At 38.6% G+C, this 20,401-nt stretch overlaps 1 protein-coding gene across 1 annotated transcript in view; it reads left to right on the top strand.

Moving 5' to 3' along the window:
• The window catches only part of VAV3 (vav guanine nucleotide exchange factor 3), a 352,245-nt gene that overhangs the window by 65,160 nt on the left and 266,684 nt on the right, over nt 1-20,401 (top strand). Inside the window, exon 2 of the mRNA XM_058538664.1 lies at nt 16,775-16,891. Coding sequence (XP_058394647.1) covers nt 16,775-16,891 — 117 coding nt within the window. The remainder of the gene's footprint in view (nt 1-16,774; nt 16,892-20,401) is intronic.

The raw sequence follows: 20,401 nt of genomic DNA, 5'->3' as shown, positions 1-20,401 counted from the left end.
TCTGGTTGTTTCCATTCAGAATCATCTGGAAGATTCTTTATATTAGCCACTAGAGGCTAGGCAGCACTTAGCCTAGTCCTAAACCCAATATAGGTGAGTACATGGGAAAGAGACAAGTAAAGCTAACATCGAAACACTAATGCTAACATTTAAAATGGATGTTGGACAAAAAAGAAATTGAAATTATGTGATGTGATGGAAGTGTTAGCTAACGATCTGATGGTAATCATTTTGCAATATGTAAGTGAGTTAAGTCGACATGTTGTATACCTTAAAACTTTTACAATGTTATATGTCAATATATCTCAATAAAGCTGGAAAAAAGAGTAAAATGGGTATAGGATTGGGGGAAAATCTAGGCCAAGAAAAAGTTATCTTTGTCTTCTTCAGACTCGAGAGCAGGGAGTATGACATGAGCAAGACCAATACTTGATTTGCAGAAGTTCAAGGAAAAATATTTAATCACAAAATAATTTCATAGGATGCCTATATATATATATTTTTGTGTGTGTGAGGAAGATTAGCCCTGATTTAACATCCATTGCCAATCTTCCTCTTTTTTTTTGCTGAGGAAGATTAGCCCTGAGGATGTTAGCCCTGGGCTAACATCCATGCCCATCCACCTCTACTTTATATGGGTTGCCACCACAGCATAGCTTGACAAGTGGTGTGTTGGTCTGTGCCCAGGATCCAAACCTGGGAACTCCGCACTGAAGTGGAGTGCACGAACTTAACCACTATGCCATTGGCCTGGCCTCTGGATGTCTATAATTTTTAATGAGTGCATATTAATTTAGTGCATTTATTGCAGTCTTTATATATAGATATATAGTAGTCTATCCCCTCCATAACTCACTTTTTATCTTTTTTTTTCTTATATAAGGTCAGTAATATTTTAAATATAGCCTAGATTCAGATAGTAGGAGGAAGTTGAAGGAAAAGAAAAGAACCAGAAAAGTCAGAGAAAGGAAGTTTACAGGAGAGTGAAGAGAATAGTAATGATGCTTACATTTCCACAAGTTCTTAAGGTTGTATGCTGATCCTTGGACTGTGAACTTCTTGAGAGAAGGGGCTTGTCTATCTTCTCTTGTATCTTTGGCATCTATCCTTGTATCAGCCCTAGTATCTTTGGAATCAGCCTGTGCTTAACAAGGTGCCTAGCAGTTAATGGGCACTCAGTCAGTGCTTAATGAATGAGACGAATTAATGAAACTTAGATGTCTTGTAGATTATCTCACCTAATACAACAGACCTGTTAGGGAAATATGATTATCCCCGTTTTAGAAATGGAGAAACCATTTATAAAGACTCACAGGGGTTAAATGATTGCCTAATAATGACAGTTCTGCTAACAGTGGTATTCTATTATGACATATTAGTCGTATAAAATTGGGAATATATTTTATTTCATTGATATATCACTTTATAATAAATACCAATATGTAGTGAACACTTGCTGCTTACTAAAATTATGCTTGACAGACATAATTTCAGTAGACTGAGTACTGTTCTATGGAAGAAGGTAGAATTATCTACATTTTATAGTTTGGGGCTTAGAAGTCAAGTAAACTTCCTAAGTTCACTTAGCCAGTGGGTGGGTGTTTTGAGTGCAGGCCTGTCTGACCCCTGAATCCATTCTTAAGCACTATACTGAATTACTTCCTTACAACCACACAGTTCTTGATGGCAGAGCCAGGATTTGCATCCAGGTCTTTTGTTCCTAGTTCTTATTCCCCTATATATTCAGTATGTTTTGTGTGTGTGCGTGTGTGTGTGTGTATATATGTGTATACAGTTATGTGCCGCATAACGACATTTCAGTCATATACATGCATATACAACGGTGGTCCCATAAGTACCATATAGCCTAGATGTGTAGCAGGCTATACCATCTAGGTTTGTGTAAGTATGCTCTGTGATATTTGCATGAGGATGAAACTGCCTAACAACCCATTTCTCAGAACCTATCCCTGTCGTTAAGTGACACATGACTGTAAATGTATATATATATATATATATATATATATATATATATATATATATATATATATATATATATATATAGTACTTGCCCTGTGTTAGGCTATGTTCAGGATATAACAATGAATGAAAAATTCTGGTACTATAAAATTTGGTACATTTTATAATGATATATGATTAAAGTGATTAAAACCTCTGAGAGGAGAGAATGACCAGCTCTACCTGGAGTTATCAAGGATGGCTTAACACAGAAGTGTAATTCGATTTGGTGTTGTGAAAGATGAGGAATATTCTAGGGAGAGAAAGAAGAAAGGAAGAATGACTATGTAATTTATTGTCAAAACAAGAAATTTTTTTTTAATAAAAGAGAGACTATCAACGATTGCAGTAGGACAACAGATCTTAAACAAAGACTGTCCATGGTAAATCAAGACAATGGTCTTCCTGCAGAAATGCCATTCTAGGCAGAGGGAATTACATTTGCAAATTATTGTTTAAAAATCACATAACACAGCATTTTAATCGGTGTTGGATAAAAAACAAAATTAGAAACCCCACAAAAACCTACTCCACGTCTGCTTTATGGGACGAGAGTGGCAGTAGATAACTACTGCTGAAGAAACAGCGTGTCATTATTTACATGGAGAAGATAGTTCTAGAATGATCTAGTACAGTCTGTTTAAGAAATTGTATGATCTGAAGTATCTTCAATTTTTGGTGAAAAAATGGCTAAGTTGGGTGCAGATTTGGAGACTGTGGAAGTGAAGGTATTAGACGATTGGGGATAAAGAAGAATAAAACATTTAATTCATTGGAATTAAGTTCACCAGGAGATTGGACTTAAAGAAGGAAGACTACAGATATCTGGCTGTGGAATTCACAGAACTTGGGTTAATCCATTTATTTTTTCTTTTTAGATTTTTCCATTACCTGGAAAATAAACACTGGAAATAAAACATTGTTAATTTGGTAGTGAGCTCAAGACAGGTGTGGTGATAATGTGGTGAGAGGTATTGATGATTATTGAACAGGTTTTCTAAACAGAGTACAAATCTCCTGGATTTAGAGATGGCAGAGTTGATTGGAAGGCTAAGAAAAAGATGGGAAAAAGAAGGCTAAGGAGTGCTTTCTTTTAATTAGGATGTATTTCTACCTGGTTAAGTATTCTACTTGGTTAATATTTCCAGAAGGAAATATATAGAAGTAGTGATATTTATTAAGAAAAAAATTGTGTGCATGCATGTGTATGTATAAATATACAGATAATATATATGATAGATAAAAATATGAGCTATAGTTCAGTTCTTGTTAATATAGTGATTTTAGTGCAAATCCTATGTAACTTAGAAAAAACTGCAACTTTATTTTAATAAAATAAATTGTGAGATAGCAGGCAGAGCTAAAACCTGGAGCATAAATCATAAAGAATTGTCTCTCTCAGGTGATAAAATCAAAAGTGATAAGTATAATTTGCATAAAATTTGGAGATGATGCTAAATTGGGAGGGGTGTGGGTGCAGATAGAATAACAATAAGAGAGGGTAGAAATGTGGGCGGAAAATAGAATGTAATTTGGCACAGGAAAACAATGACTGATCTGTATGAGAAAAATTTTTTTCCAAAGTTATTCAGTTATTTAAATTTGCTCAAAGTTATTCAGTGTGTAGAAGAAGCCTGCTGAAAGGCGTTAAGAAATAAAGTGATATTCTCCTTTGTAGGTGAGAGAAGGAAGAGGGGAAGGGATGTTGCTTAGTCTAGAGTTAAGTATTCTGCTGATCTGCATGCAGTTAAAACATTTTTTGTTGGTTAATTTTAGAGAAAAGTTTTTTCTCTAAAATGCATTTTTTTCCCCTGAAGTTGAAATTACTTGGGGAAATGTATATGCTTCATTCTTAGCTGTGTTATAGATTACCTCTTTCAATAAAAATGTCACAGTATATGGTTAATAACAATGTTCTCTGTATTATTTTATTGTGCCAGTAAATGTAATAATGTTTTCAAGATTATAAAGCAGCCATTAATCATTCATTTTACTTTATATACAAGAATTAACATAGCTATTCTTAAGTATAATCCTAAGGATATTTTACAAAATAACCTCCAAAAATTTTGAGATAGAACCAGGATAACAGACTGGCTGGAGCCCAGATAATCTGGTATTTTATAAAATTAATAATTATTCCAAATTTAACAATGTAGTTTTCCCACTTCGTCACACACAAAAAAAGACAAAGCAGAAAATGAACTGGAAAGATTAAAGGTGTTTCAGAAAAATTAATACATATATAGTCTTGGTAAGAAGGTCAAACAAAGTCAAGGTCATGAGACATGAGAGAGACCCAAGCATCTGAGCAGTGGGTGACTTTGGTGCGTGGGCTGGGATCTCGTACTGGCCCTGGCTTGACATGAACAAGGTTTTGAACTGAAAATTAAGACATAAGGCTGGCAAAATATTTAAAAGTTTTTCTGAGCATGAAAGGCCATATGAGAGATGTAGTTTGGGTGTTTTGATATGGGGATTTGGGGGGCATTTATGGAGATAGAAAGACAGAATATTAGATTTTAGATTTCCTAGAATATCCATAAAAAGTCAGAATGAATAATTGCTGATTTTATGTATTGGGGGCACATTTCTATCCCAAAGAACAATTATTGGAATATTTAATACAGTCCTGATACAATAATTTAAAACCAGACTAAATGTTCTTGATATTGCTGTTTTTAATAACATTCGCTTGGTAGGTCACTACAGCCGGAAAAAAGTGCTCAATTCAGTCCATGGTGGAACCCATTCAGATCAAAGCTGGCTTCCCAGAGCTTTCCTCAAGTATGCTGCCTGAGTAATGGGCTGCAGTCACCCTCTGTTGCTGCTCACTGATGGGGTTTGTGGAGCCTCCAGACTGAAGAGTGTCCACGCCAAGGTGTGAATTGTCCCAGAGCCTTGGGTTGTGGGTAAACCTCTGAGAAGAGTGTTCTTTGACTTGTGAAAAAGCACTGACAAACATACCATCTATTTCTAGTTTAACTAGCTTGTATTTAAGGAAAGCAAATTGTACTTTCCTTATTTTTTTTGCCTTTGAATAGAAAAAATATAGTTGGTAGAACATGTGTTAATGTAATGCTTCCAGGTGTGTTTTTGTTATATTTCTTAAAAATCCTCATTTTTAAAGTTTTTCCCAAGTACAGGTTTGTTTTTGTTTTTTGAAGTGTTTGTTAGTTTATCCTAAATACTGGTGCAGTGCAGTGACACATCTCTGGGATGTGTTTGGGGGGACTGAAGGGTGGGGAACCCATCTTAGCTCAGTTATCCTCTTAGATTTCTTAAACCTTGGTGGGCAAAGGAGAATAAAGGAAGTCCTGAACTTTGCTGCAACAATTGAAGTTGGCTGTAATATGTTTTCCGGAGGAGTGGTGTTCTCCAGGCTTTTCTTAGGGCAGATGCCAAGTCTGTTTAAGCCACAGGTGCCTGCTGTTTGGTCCTAACCCTGTTGTCGACCCTCCCCCCTCCCCCATGCAGGCAGAGTAGCATGGTGGGGAAGAGTGCTGGCAGGGCTCGGGTTTGGCTCTACTAGTTCTTTGCTACCATGACCTTGGGTTATTTACTGTGTCTCAATTCCCCGTGTATAGAATGGAATAATAGAGTCTTCCTCATAGGGTTGTTATGTGCATTAACTGAGATATTGCATGGAAAGTGCTTAGTGCCAGACCTAGGACATACACGTTTACACTCACTGATGTTTGTAGAGTCATAAACATTATTATGAGGCATTGCCTTGTCCTTTTGGAGAAATGAATTCTGAGTTCCAGTTGGGATCCGGCCCCTGCCTACTTTTCCAGCCTCATTCATCTCCTGTGGCTCTTGCCTGCATTCGCTGCAGAGGCGTGAATTACTGCATTTCCTCCAAAAGGCCAGGCCTTTGCTTCTCCCCCTACCATTTCTCAGGACCTTTTGTTCATCCTCGGACGCTGAGTTCAGCCACTTCCTTGGAGGAATGAATCTCAACCTACCCCCTTCATCAGACGGAGAGCTTCCTTTGTGCTCTCACTAAACCCAGTGCTTGCCTCTCTACTTGTCACACTGGAATTGAAATGCTGTCTCTGTTGTTTGTTTCTCTCCCTCACAAGACTCTCATCCCCTAGAGGGCAGGCCCTGTGACTCCCAGCTCCCTGGCTTAGGCAGTGTCTCCACACAGGAGACAGAATGTCATCGTTGTTAAAGGCATGGCCCTTGGAGCAACAGCCTGGCTTTGAAACTTTGCTCCCCCATTTACTGGCCATTTGACATAGGGCCAGTTACTTTACCTCTCTGTGCCTCAGTTGCCTCATCTATACATGGGAATTATAATAGTACCTATTCCATAGATTCAGGGCCAATTAAATGAGGAGGGAGAGACTCAGGCTTGACTTGCCCCTCCATTCTTTACTTCCCTTTTGTATCTCCTGCCACTCAAGTCCTGCTGGGCTGTACCATGCGGTGAGGTGGAAGGGGTGGCGGGTAGGCAATGGTGGGCTAAGCAGTAAAGATGGAGAGGATGGGGACTCCTCAGCTGTGCTTCAGGAAGTCTGAGGAGTTCTGTGGCTGCCTCCTCAGGTGGCTCTTTGTGGGAACGGGAGGTGCCTGAGGTGGGTCACTTGCAGTCAGACCTCCTTGTTTTCGTTTGCATACAGCTCTCTTCCTTTTAGATCAGACTCAAACACACTTAAGTTTTGTTTTAGTTCTCTGGATTAATGGATTTGTAAGACTCATCTCTAAAGCAACATAGATTTGTGTCACCACAAGCTTCTTCCTTACTCTGCGTGTTGTCTCTAGCGAGGGACCACCACAGCTCCCCTCCTTCTGGGGTAACACGATAGTGGTGATTCTCACTCCCTGCTTCTCAGGGGGTGGTTCTCGAGGCTGGTGTGCTGTTCTGAGGATCCTCTGCCTTGGGAGGGCAGTCCATTTCACACTAGATGGGCATGTGAGAGACTGATTTTCACCCCCATGTTCACATTAGCAGCTGATACTGCCATCACTGCCCCTCTGACTACTACCACTGCTTCATTCTACTCTTATTATTACTATCACTGCTGCTATTGCCATGCTGTTACTACTCCCACCAATATCAAAATCCTGACTTTTAGCTACTGCATAAGTGCCTGTTTTTCTGTACCTGTAATAGGAAATCTTCTCTGGAATGTAGATTGGGCCATCTTTAGTGTGCTTCAGTCTAGTTGTGTTCCGGCTAACAGTATGGTTGAGTGTTACTTTTTGTCGTTAAAGGCAGTGGCATGTATTGCTTTTATTAGCAGGTTAATAAACTTAGTAAAACAGATGTTTCAGGCTAATTTTGACCTTTGTACTTCCCAGGCATTCAGTTTTTCAGTGCAAAGACTAGAAACACATAAGGAGGATTAAAGATGCTGTTTGTTAACCTTTTCTTTTTTTGTGTCCAGGGGCTAATGCCGAGGTTGACAGATACCCTTCAAACTGAGGGTGTAAGTTCCTGCCAAGGGAGAGGGGTACAGTGCTCCCTCTCATGAAGACAAAAGCTGTTGAAAGCAGCAGAGGGCTTATGTGTGTGTGTGTTATGGTGACAGCTGGCCAGGGACCCTGACAATCAGTTACCGGGCCATCATTGAGTACACACCAGAGGCTGACAACCCAGACTAGAGATGATGCTTATGAACATAACTGCTTAATAATTTAGAATCTTTATTTATTTATTTATTTATTTTTTGTGAGGAAGATCAGCCCTGAACTAACATCCCTGCCAATCCTCCTCTTTTTGCTGAGGAAGACCGGCCCTGAGCTAACATCTATTGCTAATCCTCCTCCTTTCTTTTCCCTTTTTCTCCCCTAAAATCTTTATTTTATTTATTATTATTAACATCGCCAACTTCTAAAAAAGTTTTTGAGGTAATTTAATAAAGAAAGACATATTGATAACTAACATATAAGTAAGAAGATACAATGACAATTTAATGTAAAATTTCACTATGAGTTCCCTGGCTGTCAAGGAAAGGTTGCTGTTTATTTTTTTATCCAGATAAACTGTGTCATCATTCATTGATCAATTTATTCAAATATGTGTCGGTTATGAAAGCTGTGGGGATATAGAGATGAAATAAACATAGTCTCTACTCTGAAAAATGTATAGTCAAGACGTTATTATAGGGGCTGGCCCCGTGGCTTAGCAGTTAAGTGCGCGCGCTCCGCTACTGGCGGCCCGGGTTCGGATCCTGAGCGCGCACCGACCACCACTTCTCCGGCCATGCTGAGGCAGCGTCCCACATACAGCAACTAGAAGGATGTGCAACTATAGTTGACATACAACTATCTACTGGGGCTTTGGGGGAAAAAAAAAAGGAGGAGGATTGACAATAGATGTTAGCTCAGAGCCGGTCTTCCTCAGCAAAAAGAGAAGGATTAGCATGGATGTTAGCTCAGGGCTGATCTTCCTCACATGCACACACACAAATAATAAAGAAATAAATAAATAAAACTGTTAAAAAAAAAAAGACATTATCACAGGTGTGAGCCAGGTGCTAGAGTGTACGGGATGCGTGTGTTTTTACAACTTTGCCCCACATTTATGTGCTTAATTGTTTCAATAAAGTTACATATAACCCATAAAAATACTTTATCATTGAAGAAAAATGGAAAAAAAAAGGCTATAACTTTAAATATTATTAAATTACTATATTTTTGATTAAGTAAAAAAATTTTATCTGTTAAAAATGAGTCGCAGCCTGGACAATAGTCAAAATGGAAATATTGGCTTTTAGTTGACTGAAAATAGGGGAGTTTTGGTTTAGTGATTTGAGTGCAAAATTAGAGCTAAGATACAACCCTCCTTCATTTCTGGCTTGCTTTCATGAGTGTCTTTAGAGTCTTCATTTATTTATAATAATAGGATCAAGAGGAAAATAATTTGAAGATATTGTGCTGTCCTGAACTGATGCTAAGTGCAGCATACTTATTTTATAATTATTCAGAAGGCATCTGTAGGTGTGATTTCTTCATAGAACAATGCCCCTTCCATTGGGACCCACAGACTCACAAGGGAAAAGGGCAAATGAAGTCTCCATACAAATAAAAATCATTCTTCTTTTATTTCCTTTCTTTTTAAGTTTCTAAAAGTCGTAAGATTTAGCTCACCTAATTTTAAAAGACAAATGTAGAGGGAGAGAAGGGAAGCTATGGTGAAAGGGACACAAATAGAAAACCCTAGTAAGGGGGAAATTTGATTTATTAGTATTTCCCTTCCATGTCTTCCTGCCTACTAGTTCTACAAAGGATGATTTTGAGCCCTTTGGAGAGGGATAGAGGAGGAGTTAGAATGACAGGGGTACTAGGGAGAGATTTGATAAAGTCTAAGCTCTGGCTCAACCAAGAAAGAAAACTCTTCTTGTACTTTAATATTTGTAAATGGGCTTCATCATGGTCTCTTCTGTGCCTTTTAAAACTGTTAATCAGGGGCTGGCAGTTAAGTGCAGGCGCGCTCTGCTACGGCAGCCCAGGGTTCGCCGATTCGGATCCTGGGCACGCACTGACGCACCGCTTGTTAAGCCATGCTGTGGCGGCGTCCCATATAACGTAGAGGAAGATGGGCATGGATGTTAGTCCAGGGCCAGTCTTCCTTAGCAGAAAAGAGGAGGATTGGCAGATGTTAGCTCAGGGCTGATCTTCCTCACACACACACACACACGCACACACACACACACACAATAAATAAATAAAACTGTCAATCAGCCTATTAACGGCCACTGATAATTCGGATGATGCCAAACTCTCAAATTCAGAGTCTCTCCTTCAAGCGATAATAAGTGTCCTACCAAGAAATGAGACCCTGAGAACTATTTTCTTCATCAGACTGCCTGGCTGTTGGTATAGGTCCTTATGAAAATTGCAGTATGTCAGCAAGTCTGCATGGTTGAGAAGCTGTGTTAGAAATCGTCGACCTTCCCGTGAGATATCATTTCTCAGTTGAGATTGAAGTAACTCATTTCACAATAAGCTGTGGAGGTTTTTCCTGTTATGTAGCCTCAGTTAACACAACTAGTCCATTATTGCTAACAATTTTAGAGAAGTAAATGTTGATTCTTTTAAATAAAAAAAGGGAAGCGATCCTGTTTGCATTCATATCGTTGAGAATAGTCAAAATGACTCTTATAGACATGGAGAAAAAGGAGACCATACACTTTATAAAAGGAAACCATACACTTTATAAAAGGAGTAGAGGGAAAAGAGAGATTCTTTCGGAGTTTTATAGTAAACTTGAGCAGTCTGACCTTTAAATGTTTCCTTTCTGTAACATCAGTATTGAAGTGGTAACACGGAGGCTGCACCTTGAAAAGCCACTTAGTTTCGTCTGTTGTGATAGCTATCTGGTTATGAGACCTAGAGAACTGTGGCCTGATGTATAATTTTACGCTGTCTTAGATGTTGATGATGTTAACTTTCTTCTTTGAAGGTTATTTGCACCTTTGTGGAGTGCTTTTTTACCATTTTAATTCTTTAACTTGTAATAAATAAGCAAGCTGTTAATGTATTTCTGAAGAGGCCGAGAGGATGAGCATGGTGGTTGAGGACTGGTGGCTGTGTTATTAGAATATGTCACTTGTCACTGGATATACCTGGGAGAGAGGTTAGGCAGCATCTCATTAGTGGGACTTTCCATATGTGAAGATGAGTTAATTGACTCAATCTGTGTTTTCTTTTCACACAGCCTGTCCCCCTACTTGCTAAGTTACCATTGTCAGTGGATGCCCCTACTGTCCATGCAGTGCCCAAGACAGCCATGGCTGTAATTCTTAATTCTTCTCTTTTCTCTCCCACTCCCCCCACTCCATACATCATATTCTGTCAATTACCAGGTATTTCCTTTCCGTATTGCCTCTTAGAGTTCTCTCCATTCCTCCTTCTACCATCTTAGTCAAAACACCATAATTTTTCCATTAAATAAATATGACAGCATCCTAATTGTCCTTGTCTTGCCTACCTACCCCAAATTATCTACCTAATAAAGAGAAAAGGAAAACATTTAATTCTGCAAACTGCAAAATGCAGCTAGTATAACGTAGTAGTTAAGGATATGGGCTCTGTAGCCAGAATGGCTGGATTCGAATCATGACTCCATTACTTTGGCAAATGCAGTTATATCAACTTGGGTAAACATCTAAGCTTCAGTATATATAAAAGAAAAAACTTAAAACTTTCCTAATTGAGTTGTTATGAGGATTAAATAACATAAACATTTAGCGTAGAGCTTGGTACACAGTAAGCACTTAAATTACTATAACAATAGTTATAAAATGCAAAGCTGAGTATTCCACTCTCTTATTTAAAACTCTTTAACCTCACCACGTCTTCTAGGGTAAAGCCCAGATCCCTTTGGCTTGCTGTGTAAGTCCCACCTCCCCTGTCCAGACCTGTTCTCACCGCTCAGCTGCAGAGTGTTGTGTCTGTTCTGAACCGCTTCCACTGCCCCCAGTAGTCCATGCCTTGTCTTGTGCTCATGCGCACGCTGTGCTCTTTACTTGGAACACCCTTCTACCCCGAGTCTGACAATTTCCTTTCCCTCCCTGAACATCAGCCAGTCCTCCTCTTCTGGCTGACTCCCACTCATCTTTCAGGTCTCATCTCATCTATCACTTATTCCAGAAATAAGTGTCTCTCATGCTCCAGGACTCCCAAAGAACCTTGAATGCCTTCTTCATAGCAGTTGCCATGCTATTGTGTAACTGTGCATTCATTTGTCTGTATACTCTGCTTGACTAGAATATTCCTTTTGAGGACAGGGTTTGGGTCATGTTTGCTTTTTTTTTAAATACCAGTGATTGGCAGTTTCATTCAGTTAACATGTGTTTAATAAATGAATACATCAATATTAATTGGGGGCATGTTTTATAATGCCTAGTACATAACAGGCACCTCATTAATATTTGTTAAATGAGAAAATGCTATTTAGACCTTTTGTGTATCCTTAATTTTGATAACTATTTTGTAGGGATACATTTAATATTTAAAAAATCATAAAGTTATTTATTCTGATTCCTGAAATCCTAATCCTAAATTCTAACAAATCCTAAAGTTATCTCATGTAAATAAACTAGATGATTTAGCAAAGTTGAATAATTTTTCAAACATCAGGTATAGTTATGAAATAATGAGATGTATTTGTCCTTGTGCATCATAAACCATCTCTAGAAGAAGAATGTTTTAAGTTGCTGCAGGTAATACAAAGGGCTATCAGATGGCTTCTAATCTCAAGGAATTTACAGACGGAGGAAAAACTTAAACTAATAATATTGTGTCAAAACACAGTCACATCTCTAGGCATAAAACAAACTCATGTTCATCAGTTGTCTTCAGTGAACTTGTTTCCTTTTTCTTAACAGAGTGAGAGAAGAGTTGATTATTATGCATTCCACAAAGAAAATTATAGAATTAACTGAGAGATGCATTGGAGATCAGTTAGGCCAATCTTGTTTACATTAACTCTTTCTGTTGCAAGTGATGGATTGCTTAAGCAAAAGGTGGGGTTGTTGGTCTATTTGGTGTAATTGGCCCATGTAATCTACGAGCAGCCCAGTGCTCAGAGTTGGGTTTCTAACTACCATTTACAGTAGGAATGGAAACAGATCTGCTTGGTGAAATGGCTGATTCCAGAACTAGAGCAGAGAAAATATGAGGTGGGCCTGGAACAACTTGATATAAAAAAATGAAGAAAATGGAGTCATGTCAAAAGGGCACATAAACCAGTTTGAAGGGACCCCCAGTAGACAAATTTGGGACATTATGAACATCAAAAAGAATAATGATGGCAATTGATTATTACACAAGCAAAAACAAAAAAAAAAAATGGTGAGGGGGAGAAAGGGCAGGGGAAACTCTTTTTTAGGTAAGAATACCAGTTAATAAATGTGGAAAGAATGATAGAATTAGAAAAATCACTATTTTGCAGTCCCATATGGAATAATTGAAGCAAGGATTATCACTGAATGCTAAATCCATGGTGAAAAATTATTGGGAAATAGGATAGCCACATGGTACCAAATTATTACCCCCAAGTTTTTTACTGATATAGAAGGGGGACATGTACCTTTACAATAGAGAGATGTGACAGTAACCATCTTAATCAAGTGAGCAAGTTTAGCATGATAATAATGGGATAACCTAACGTTTTGTGTCTTCTGATGTGATGAAATATCAAGTTCACAGTATGAAGTATTTTTGCCAAAACTGTTTAACTCGAATCTAGACTTAGCTTTTGGTTCACAGGAAATGCAAGTGATGGAGGAACAGGTTTATGGTGTCATGAGGACACAATCAGACAAATGCAAAATGTGGGACATTCTGTAAGACACCTAGTCTGAACTCTTCAAAAAGTTAATGTCATTAAAAAAAAAAGCAGGAGGATAAAAGATACTGCAAAGACAAAGCAACCAAATGCAGTGGGTAAAACTTAATTGGATTCTAGATGCGGGTGGGGGGCGTGGAATAATATAACAAGACACTGAGTGGGGAATTGAGGAACTTTGAATATGGAATGGATATTAGATAGTAAGAAATTATTAATTTTCTTAGGCGTGATAACAGTATTATGGGTATGTAGGAAAATATCCTTATTCCTAGGAAATGCATGCTGAGTTAGTTATGAGTGAAGTATTATGATGTCTGCAACTTCCAAATACTTCAGCAAAATGAATTTTATCCATAAATAGGGAAAGGATTGGCACACAGAAGCATAGCTAGTATGTTACAGTTGTTGAGTAAGTGGAGTGTTCGTTGTACTATTCTTTCAACTTTTCTTTTGGTTTGAAATTTTTAAAAATAAACTGGAAAAAGGAAAAGTTCAACATGATGAAAACAAAGCAGAAGTCTTGGGGTGGGCAGGCAGGCTGTGAGGCCCAGCTCTGTCCAGGGCTCCTACAATGGCATTAAGGCCCCCGTCCTTTATCCCTCAACTCTGTTCTGTACTTGCAGAGAGCCGGACACCCATAAGCATCAAGTGAAGCATGATCCTACTGTTATTAGCCACATTTTGGATGACTGTGAAAAGCTCCAGATAAGATTAATAGAGAAGCTTGGTGTAGAGCCTTGTCTTATTCATTTTTAGCATTTCCAGTGTCCGGAACACTGTAGGCATTCAAAAACTGTTGAAAAAAATACATAAATAAAGGGGTGACGAAATTTGAGGATTGCCTGGAAAAGCGAGAGCATACCAGTGACCTTTTTTAAATCCAGTAAATATTTGTGGAATTTAATAGAATTGAACCAGTTAAGGGGCAAATAAGGTTAAGATTGGTTCCAGAAGTAAAGGGAAGGCCTGTTTTTAAATCTTCTCTTGTATGCATGCAATAATGACCGCATTTCATATTTTTTTTTAACTTTCAATAATAATACTTTTCTGAATTAATGATCAAAGCGCTGGAGTGGAAGTCTGCGGTAGTTTTTCCTACACAAGGGGAAAATTTGAGTTTGGTGAGAAATCTTCAGAGGGTGGCATGTGCAATTATGCTTTGTTCCTTGGTGAGCTATGAGTTGGACACTTAATTATGTAAAAAATATTGCAAGAGAGCAGTTGCATAATCCTCAAGAGAGTAATTATTGTCTATCTTGGCAGAATGCAAGGCTTTTAATCTGTAAATAAGCAATTCTATGTAGAAGAGTTACATGCGGAGTGATTCTGTATCGTAAAGGTCTCTTATGAATTTTTTAAAGTGAAAGCAGTGCCTGCATGTGCCCATTGGCTGCTGCCTGTGTGCATCAAAGGGTTTATGATGCTTCCCCTGTGGTTTTAACCCCTCCTGAAATATTTAAGCCTCTGAGAAGGATTCCTGTAAAGGCTAAAACTACATCTGAGTTAAGCCCATGAAAAATCTGATTGTTTCAAATGTAGAGGAGGTGAAATATGCTTTCTGCAAATTAAAAAACAAACCAAGATGAAAGACACAACAAAATAAAACATTGACAGTGCTTAAAAAAAGAAAGCAAAGATGCAATAATTAGCTAATAGGTCTCTCAGTTCTTGGAGGTTAATAATTTTATTTTTATGTGTGCCATTTCCAAAAAGAATTCACTTTCGGGATATGTGTGTACTTTGCTTAGGTGGATCTGAGTCCTTTAGATACTGAAAGTACGTTCTGTTGGTTTTTCAGGTTGTCATTAGTGTTTTCCTTCCCTCTTGTCCCTCCTGTTAGTGTTGTTGAGCTGAGCATGCTCTTCTTGAAGGTCACCTTCTCCACTTGAGCACCAGATCTGCCTCCGCTTTGCCTACGCAACAACTTCATTTGGGTGACTGTCCCTCTCTCTTGCATAACCAACTTTCCCCTCTCTATCAAGTTATTTCCATCAAAATAGAAACATGTTGTAACAGCTTCTATTGTTTTTAAAAGGCCCTTCTTTGACCTCTCTGACAACCTCCTCAATCCTCAATCCGCTTTGCAGCAAAACTCCTCACGAGTCTATATTCCATCTTCACTTCCTCTCTTCCCATTGTCTCTTGGACTTGCTGCAGGCAGCCTTTCACCCCGATCCTCCACACAGAACCTGCTTGTGTCAGGTGTACCCATGACCTTCACACTGCCAGATTCCATGGACAGCGCTTGGTCAAAATCTTATTTGACCATCAGCAGCAGCTGACACAGTTGATCACTCCTGCCTAGGAACGCTTTGTTTACTTGGCTTCAGGGAAAACCTGTTCTTCCTCACTGGTCACTCTTTCTCAGCCTTTTTCTGGGCTCCTCCACTTCTCCTGATCCCCTGAGATAGCCTGGCCCCAGGTCTTCTCCTCTGCTTTCTCCCAAAGTCATCTGAGACAATGTCATGGTTAAAAATGTTCTGCATACTCTAAAGACTCCCAAAGTTATGTGTGGATTATGCTTCTGTACCCTGGACTCCACTTGTATATTCAGTTGCCTGCTGCCCCGCATCCCACTGGATGACTAATAGCCATCTCAAATTTAACATCGTCAAAATGTAACATCTGGTTTTCCCACGGTTGTGTCTCACCTGGATTATTGCAGTAGCCTGCTATCTGGTTTTCCTTGTCTCTATCCTTACTCTGGCCCCTTTCAATCTATATTCAAAACAGCAGCCTGAAAGACCCTTATAGAACATCAGATCATCTCTCTTCTCTGCCCCAAGGCTGCCAATGACGTCCCATGTCAGTCAGAGTAAAAGCCTGTCCAACAAGGTCCTTCATCATCTGACCCCATTACCTTTCTTGCTCCCTTCTACCTTTCTCCTTGTCACTCACTCTGCTTCACATTGGCCCCTTCCTTAGACACTTCTGCCTCAGGGCCTTGGTATGGGATGCTAGTTTAGGCTGGAATACTCTGTTTTGTAATTCTGCATGGCTTTCTCCTTCACCACCTTCAAATCTCTGCTTATCTGTCCTCTTTTCACTGACGCCTTCTCTAACCATTTAAGCTCCTGCCACCCCACCCCCACCATCTTTTATCCTGATGCCTCCTTCTGGCTTTATTTTTATCAATTACGCTTAGCACCATATGCGAATAAAAATATTTACTTTGTTTTTGTTGCTGAGTTTGTTTTTGTCTGTCTTCTCTTATTAGAAGGTAAGTTTCATGAAAGCAGAAATTTTGTCTGCCTTGTTCACAGCTGTGTCGCCTGTGCTTGAGAGAGAGTGGGTACTCAATAAATACTGCTGAAGGAGCAATTGAACAGCAGCCTCGAAAGCTGGTTGATTCTTCCTTGTCATTGTTATAGCATTTTGGGTATGGGAGAGGATGGATGGCTTTCGGAATGTTTCACTATATACTAATAGCTGTTTCCCCTTCCTCAGTTTCTCTGTTTGAAGAACATAAGGACATTCCTCACCGCCTGTTGCGAGACATTTGGAATGAGAAAGAGTGAACTCTTCGAGGCGTTTGACCTGTTTGATGTTCGTGACTTTGGAAAGGTAATTGCATTTTACTTTTATGTATTTTTTTATTGGAGAGCATTTAATCAAATACTTATTGTTTCTTGTTGAAGTAGGACATGTGACTTAAGTGGTCTAGGTATCCAAATTCTGTAGTTAAATTTCACATGTAGGTGGCTTAGCAAAAACAACAAATAGCAGCAACAACTGTCCAAATGAAATTAGAATTATTTTTTGTTTAAAGCAGAATAGGGGGAATCTTTTATCTAGAGGTAACTTTTCCTGCTGGTTACCTCAGAGGGTAGGATTATTATTTTCCATCCTTTAGATAGTTTGTTGGGCCCTCATGTCCAAGGACCAGTATTCTCTCCCTCCAGTCTTCTCTATATCTGAAAAGCACCTGATTTTTGTAAGATGAGAATTTTATGTCGCCCCTCTCTCTATTTTGACACTTGAGTAGGTGACTTGGGGGAGACATGAATCCCTGAAATGTTTGAGGTTGTTGAATAACTCCTCAGATTTCAGCAGACACATGTTGGATTTGTTGGATTTCAATGATATTTGTCACATGGAAATTATTTTATGTTTACTGTTATTACTTGTGTGTACACCAAACACTTGTGTATAATAGGTGATGGAAATCATCCTTTCAAAAGTTTTTGAAGTGATTGGGCATGAAGTTAAGCTTCTTGCATGTAAGGAGCCATAAAAGAATCAGGTAATTAAGGTAACATTATTTTAGCCCCTGCTGACGTAATTAAATTATGAAAATAAGCATATAAGAAGGGAAAAAACTAAGTGATATTGAGAAGTTTGCCCCTACTCTTGTAATTCAGGTGCTAGTCTTTCATCAAAAGGCTGTTTGAGAGTGACATTTTGATTTCTAAGATGTAATATTTTAGTTATAAAATAAAAAACAAGCAGTGGATTAGTTTGCTTGGCAATGGGAATAAATAGCACAAACTTGAAACAGAAACATAAGAAATATGATGCTAAAATACAGCCAGTATGAGGAAGCTCCCCCACCCGGGGAGAGAGAAGGCTTGGGTTCTTGGCTCAGAGTCACTTTGTAGTCTTCTGGAAGTCACCAGTCTTCTCAATCATCAGACTACCTGACAGCTTGGAAGTCTGTACAAAAGGAAATGCATATAAGAACATGGTTTTTCAGATTTTTTTCCTTTGGCAAGCTGTGATTTAACTGTCTTGAGGTCCAAAAAAGTGACAGAGGATAACGTATGATAATAAATACAAGGAACTGAAAATCAGTTCTAAGCCTTCTAGTGAGGAGGAGGTAGCATATTTGTCTCTGGCTATGAAGTGAAGCTGGGAAGACAGAGGAATCAAGTAGAGTCCCAGGTGAGGAGGACAGTCCTCTTAGCCTTTGGCCCTAAAAAGTGCCAGAGATTTCTTTTTCTATTCTTTGATCCTTCCCCCTATTTAAAAAGAGATCTTCAATTTTTCCTTTCCTTCCACCCTCTCTTTTGGGGAAATGAAAAATGAAAATGAATTGGGGAAATGAAAATGAAGAAAAGTCTTAACTTTTTCTTTTTTTTAAGATTTTTTTGGACTCTGGCATAATTTCTTTCTTTTTCTTTTTGAGGAAGATTGACCCTGAGCTAACATCTGTTGCCGATCTTCCTCCTTTTTTCCTTTGGTCTCCCCAAAGCCCCAGTAGATAGTTGTATGTCATAGCTATACATCCTTCCAGTTGCTCTGTGTGGGAAGCCGCCTCAGCATGGCTTGATGAGCGGCGCCTAGGTCCGAGCCCAGGATCCGAACTGGCAAACCCCGTGCTGTCGAAGCCGAGCATGCAAACTTAACAGCTACGTCACCAGGCCGGCCCTAGTCTTGACTTTTTAAAGCTTTTCCAGGAGCTCTTCCTTTTTCGTTCAAATTTGCGAAGATGGTGTTGACAAAGACTGAGAAATCATATAAATTGTTTAGAAACACATGGCCTTGCTCTAGTGGAATAACGTTGCATGCTAGATTGATTAGACAATGGAAGCTTTGTCGGAGAGTTGAGATTATAAAAAGCTGAATGTAAAGGAAAAAACTGTATGCTTCTCAAGGGTAAATGTATTTCTGGCTACTTAAAATATTTTGGCAGTGATAAGTCTGAAACGGAGTTAAACGTAGGGTTGTGGTTGAGAACTTGATCCTATACTTACCACTTTTAAATCACACACATGTTGCTACTGCCAAGATTGGTGCAGCTGTCTCTTCAAAATTGTATTTGACCTAAATAAACCACTGAAAATTAAAGAATTTAGGATGCTGCACCATTTACCAGTATTGCTACTATTAGACATTATTACTCTAAGCAAAGCCACTAATACCACCACTTATTGAATGCTTTCACTATAGCAGGTATCTTTTCAGTCTTCATATATATATTTTTTAATCCTCATAACAATCCAATGAGGTGCAAGTACTATTATTTTCCTCATTATCCAGATGAGAAAACCTGTGCCTCAAATCACATATCTAGTAGAGATTGGAGCAATGGTTTGAACCCAGATCTGGCTGATTCTCCACTGCTGTACCATAGTGCACACATTCACGTAGCAGGTACCGTGGTCCAGCATGGTCCTAAGTGCTTTGTACATATTGACTCAATCCTCATATCAGTCCCACCATTGTGGGTGCTATTATTGTCCCCATTTACAGATCCTAGATTGTAAGTGACAGAACATGGATAATTCATGCAATTTAAAATTTTTAAGTTGAAGAACCGTGAATAGAGTGTTAATTCAGAGACAAAATAATTCCCGATATTGTGAATATAAATTTTAACAGGATATAGACAGGTTAGTTTATTTCTCTTCATTCTTTGTGATTGAATTAATTTTTCAGTTAACTTAAAATGAAAAATATCTCTGTGTGCTCCCCTGTCCACCTCAATTCATATAAATAATGAATCTAGAATTCATGTATATATTAATTGTTATAACAGTATCTAATGTTTTTATAGCATTTTGAAGCTTTTAGAGCACTTCATAATCACAGATGTCATTTGATTTTCATAATAGTCTTGTGAAGGAAGCAGCAAGTGTTCTCATTTGTCAGATGAGGGAACTAAGAGATAAGGAGTTTCAATGGTGACTTTAAGTTCTCCTAGTTTTGGGGACAGAGCAGGATCTGGAGTTCAGGCCTTCTGACTTCCCAGCCCTCTGCTTTTCTTGTTTGCAGTCTGTGTTTTGGGTCTCGTTGAGGGAAATGCTCAGGGAAAAAAATGAGTTCATAGGAGAAAACCAAAGGAATTCATGAAATTAAAGAAGCACAAGTGCTCTATCACTTGACATCTAATTACACTTTATCTTTAGAAAGAGAGGAAAGATTTAGGATACTGCATGTGTTAATCAACACAAATGAATGATAATTTTTCATTTAACTTATGACATGGTGAAGAGCACACATTCTGGACACCCTAGAAGGGCTTATGATAATGTTGCCTTACAGCGTTACCTTTAATTCCTAGTATTGAGCTCTTTACCCAATGTTAATAGGGTATTCATTTCAATTCAAACTCATGTCAACAAAAAATAGAAT

Source organism: Diceros bicornis, chromosome 4, assembly GCF_020826845.1.
Source record: "Diceros bicornis minor isolate mBicDic1 chromosome 4, mDicBic1.mat.cur, whole genome shotgun sequence".
Classification (NCBI taxonomy): domain Eukaryota; kingdom Metazoa; phylum Chordata; class Mammalia; order Perissodactyla; family Rhinocerotidae; genus Diceros; species Diceros bicornis.
Note: the sequence above shows the minus strand (reverse complement) of the source record. Positions and strands in the feature narration are given on the sequence as shown.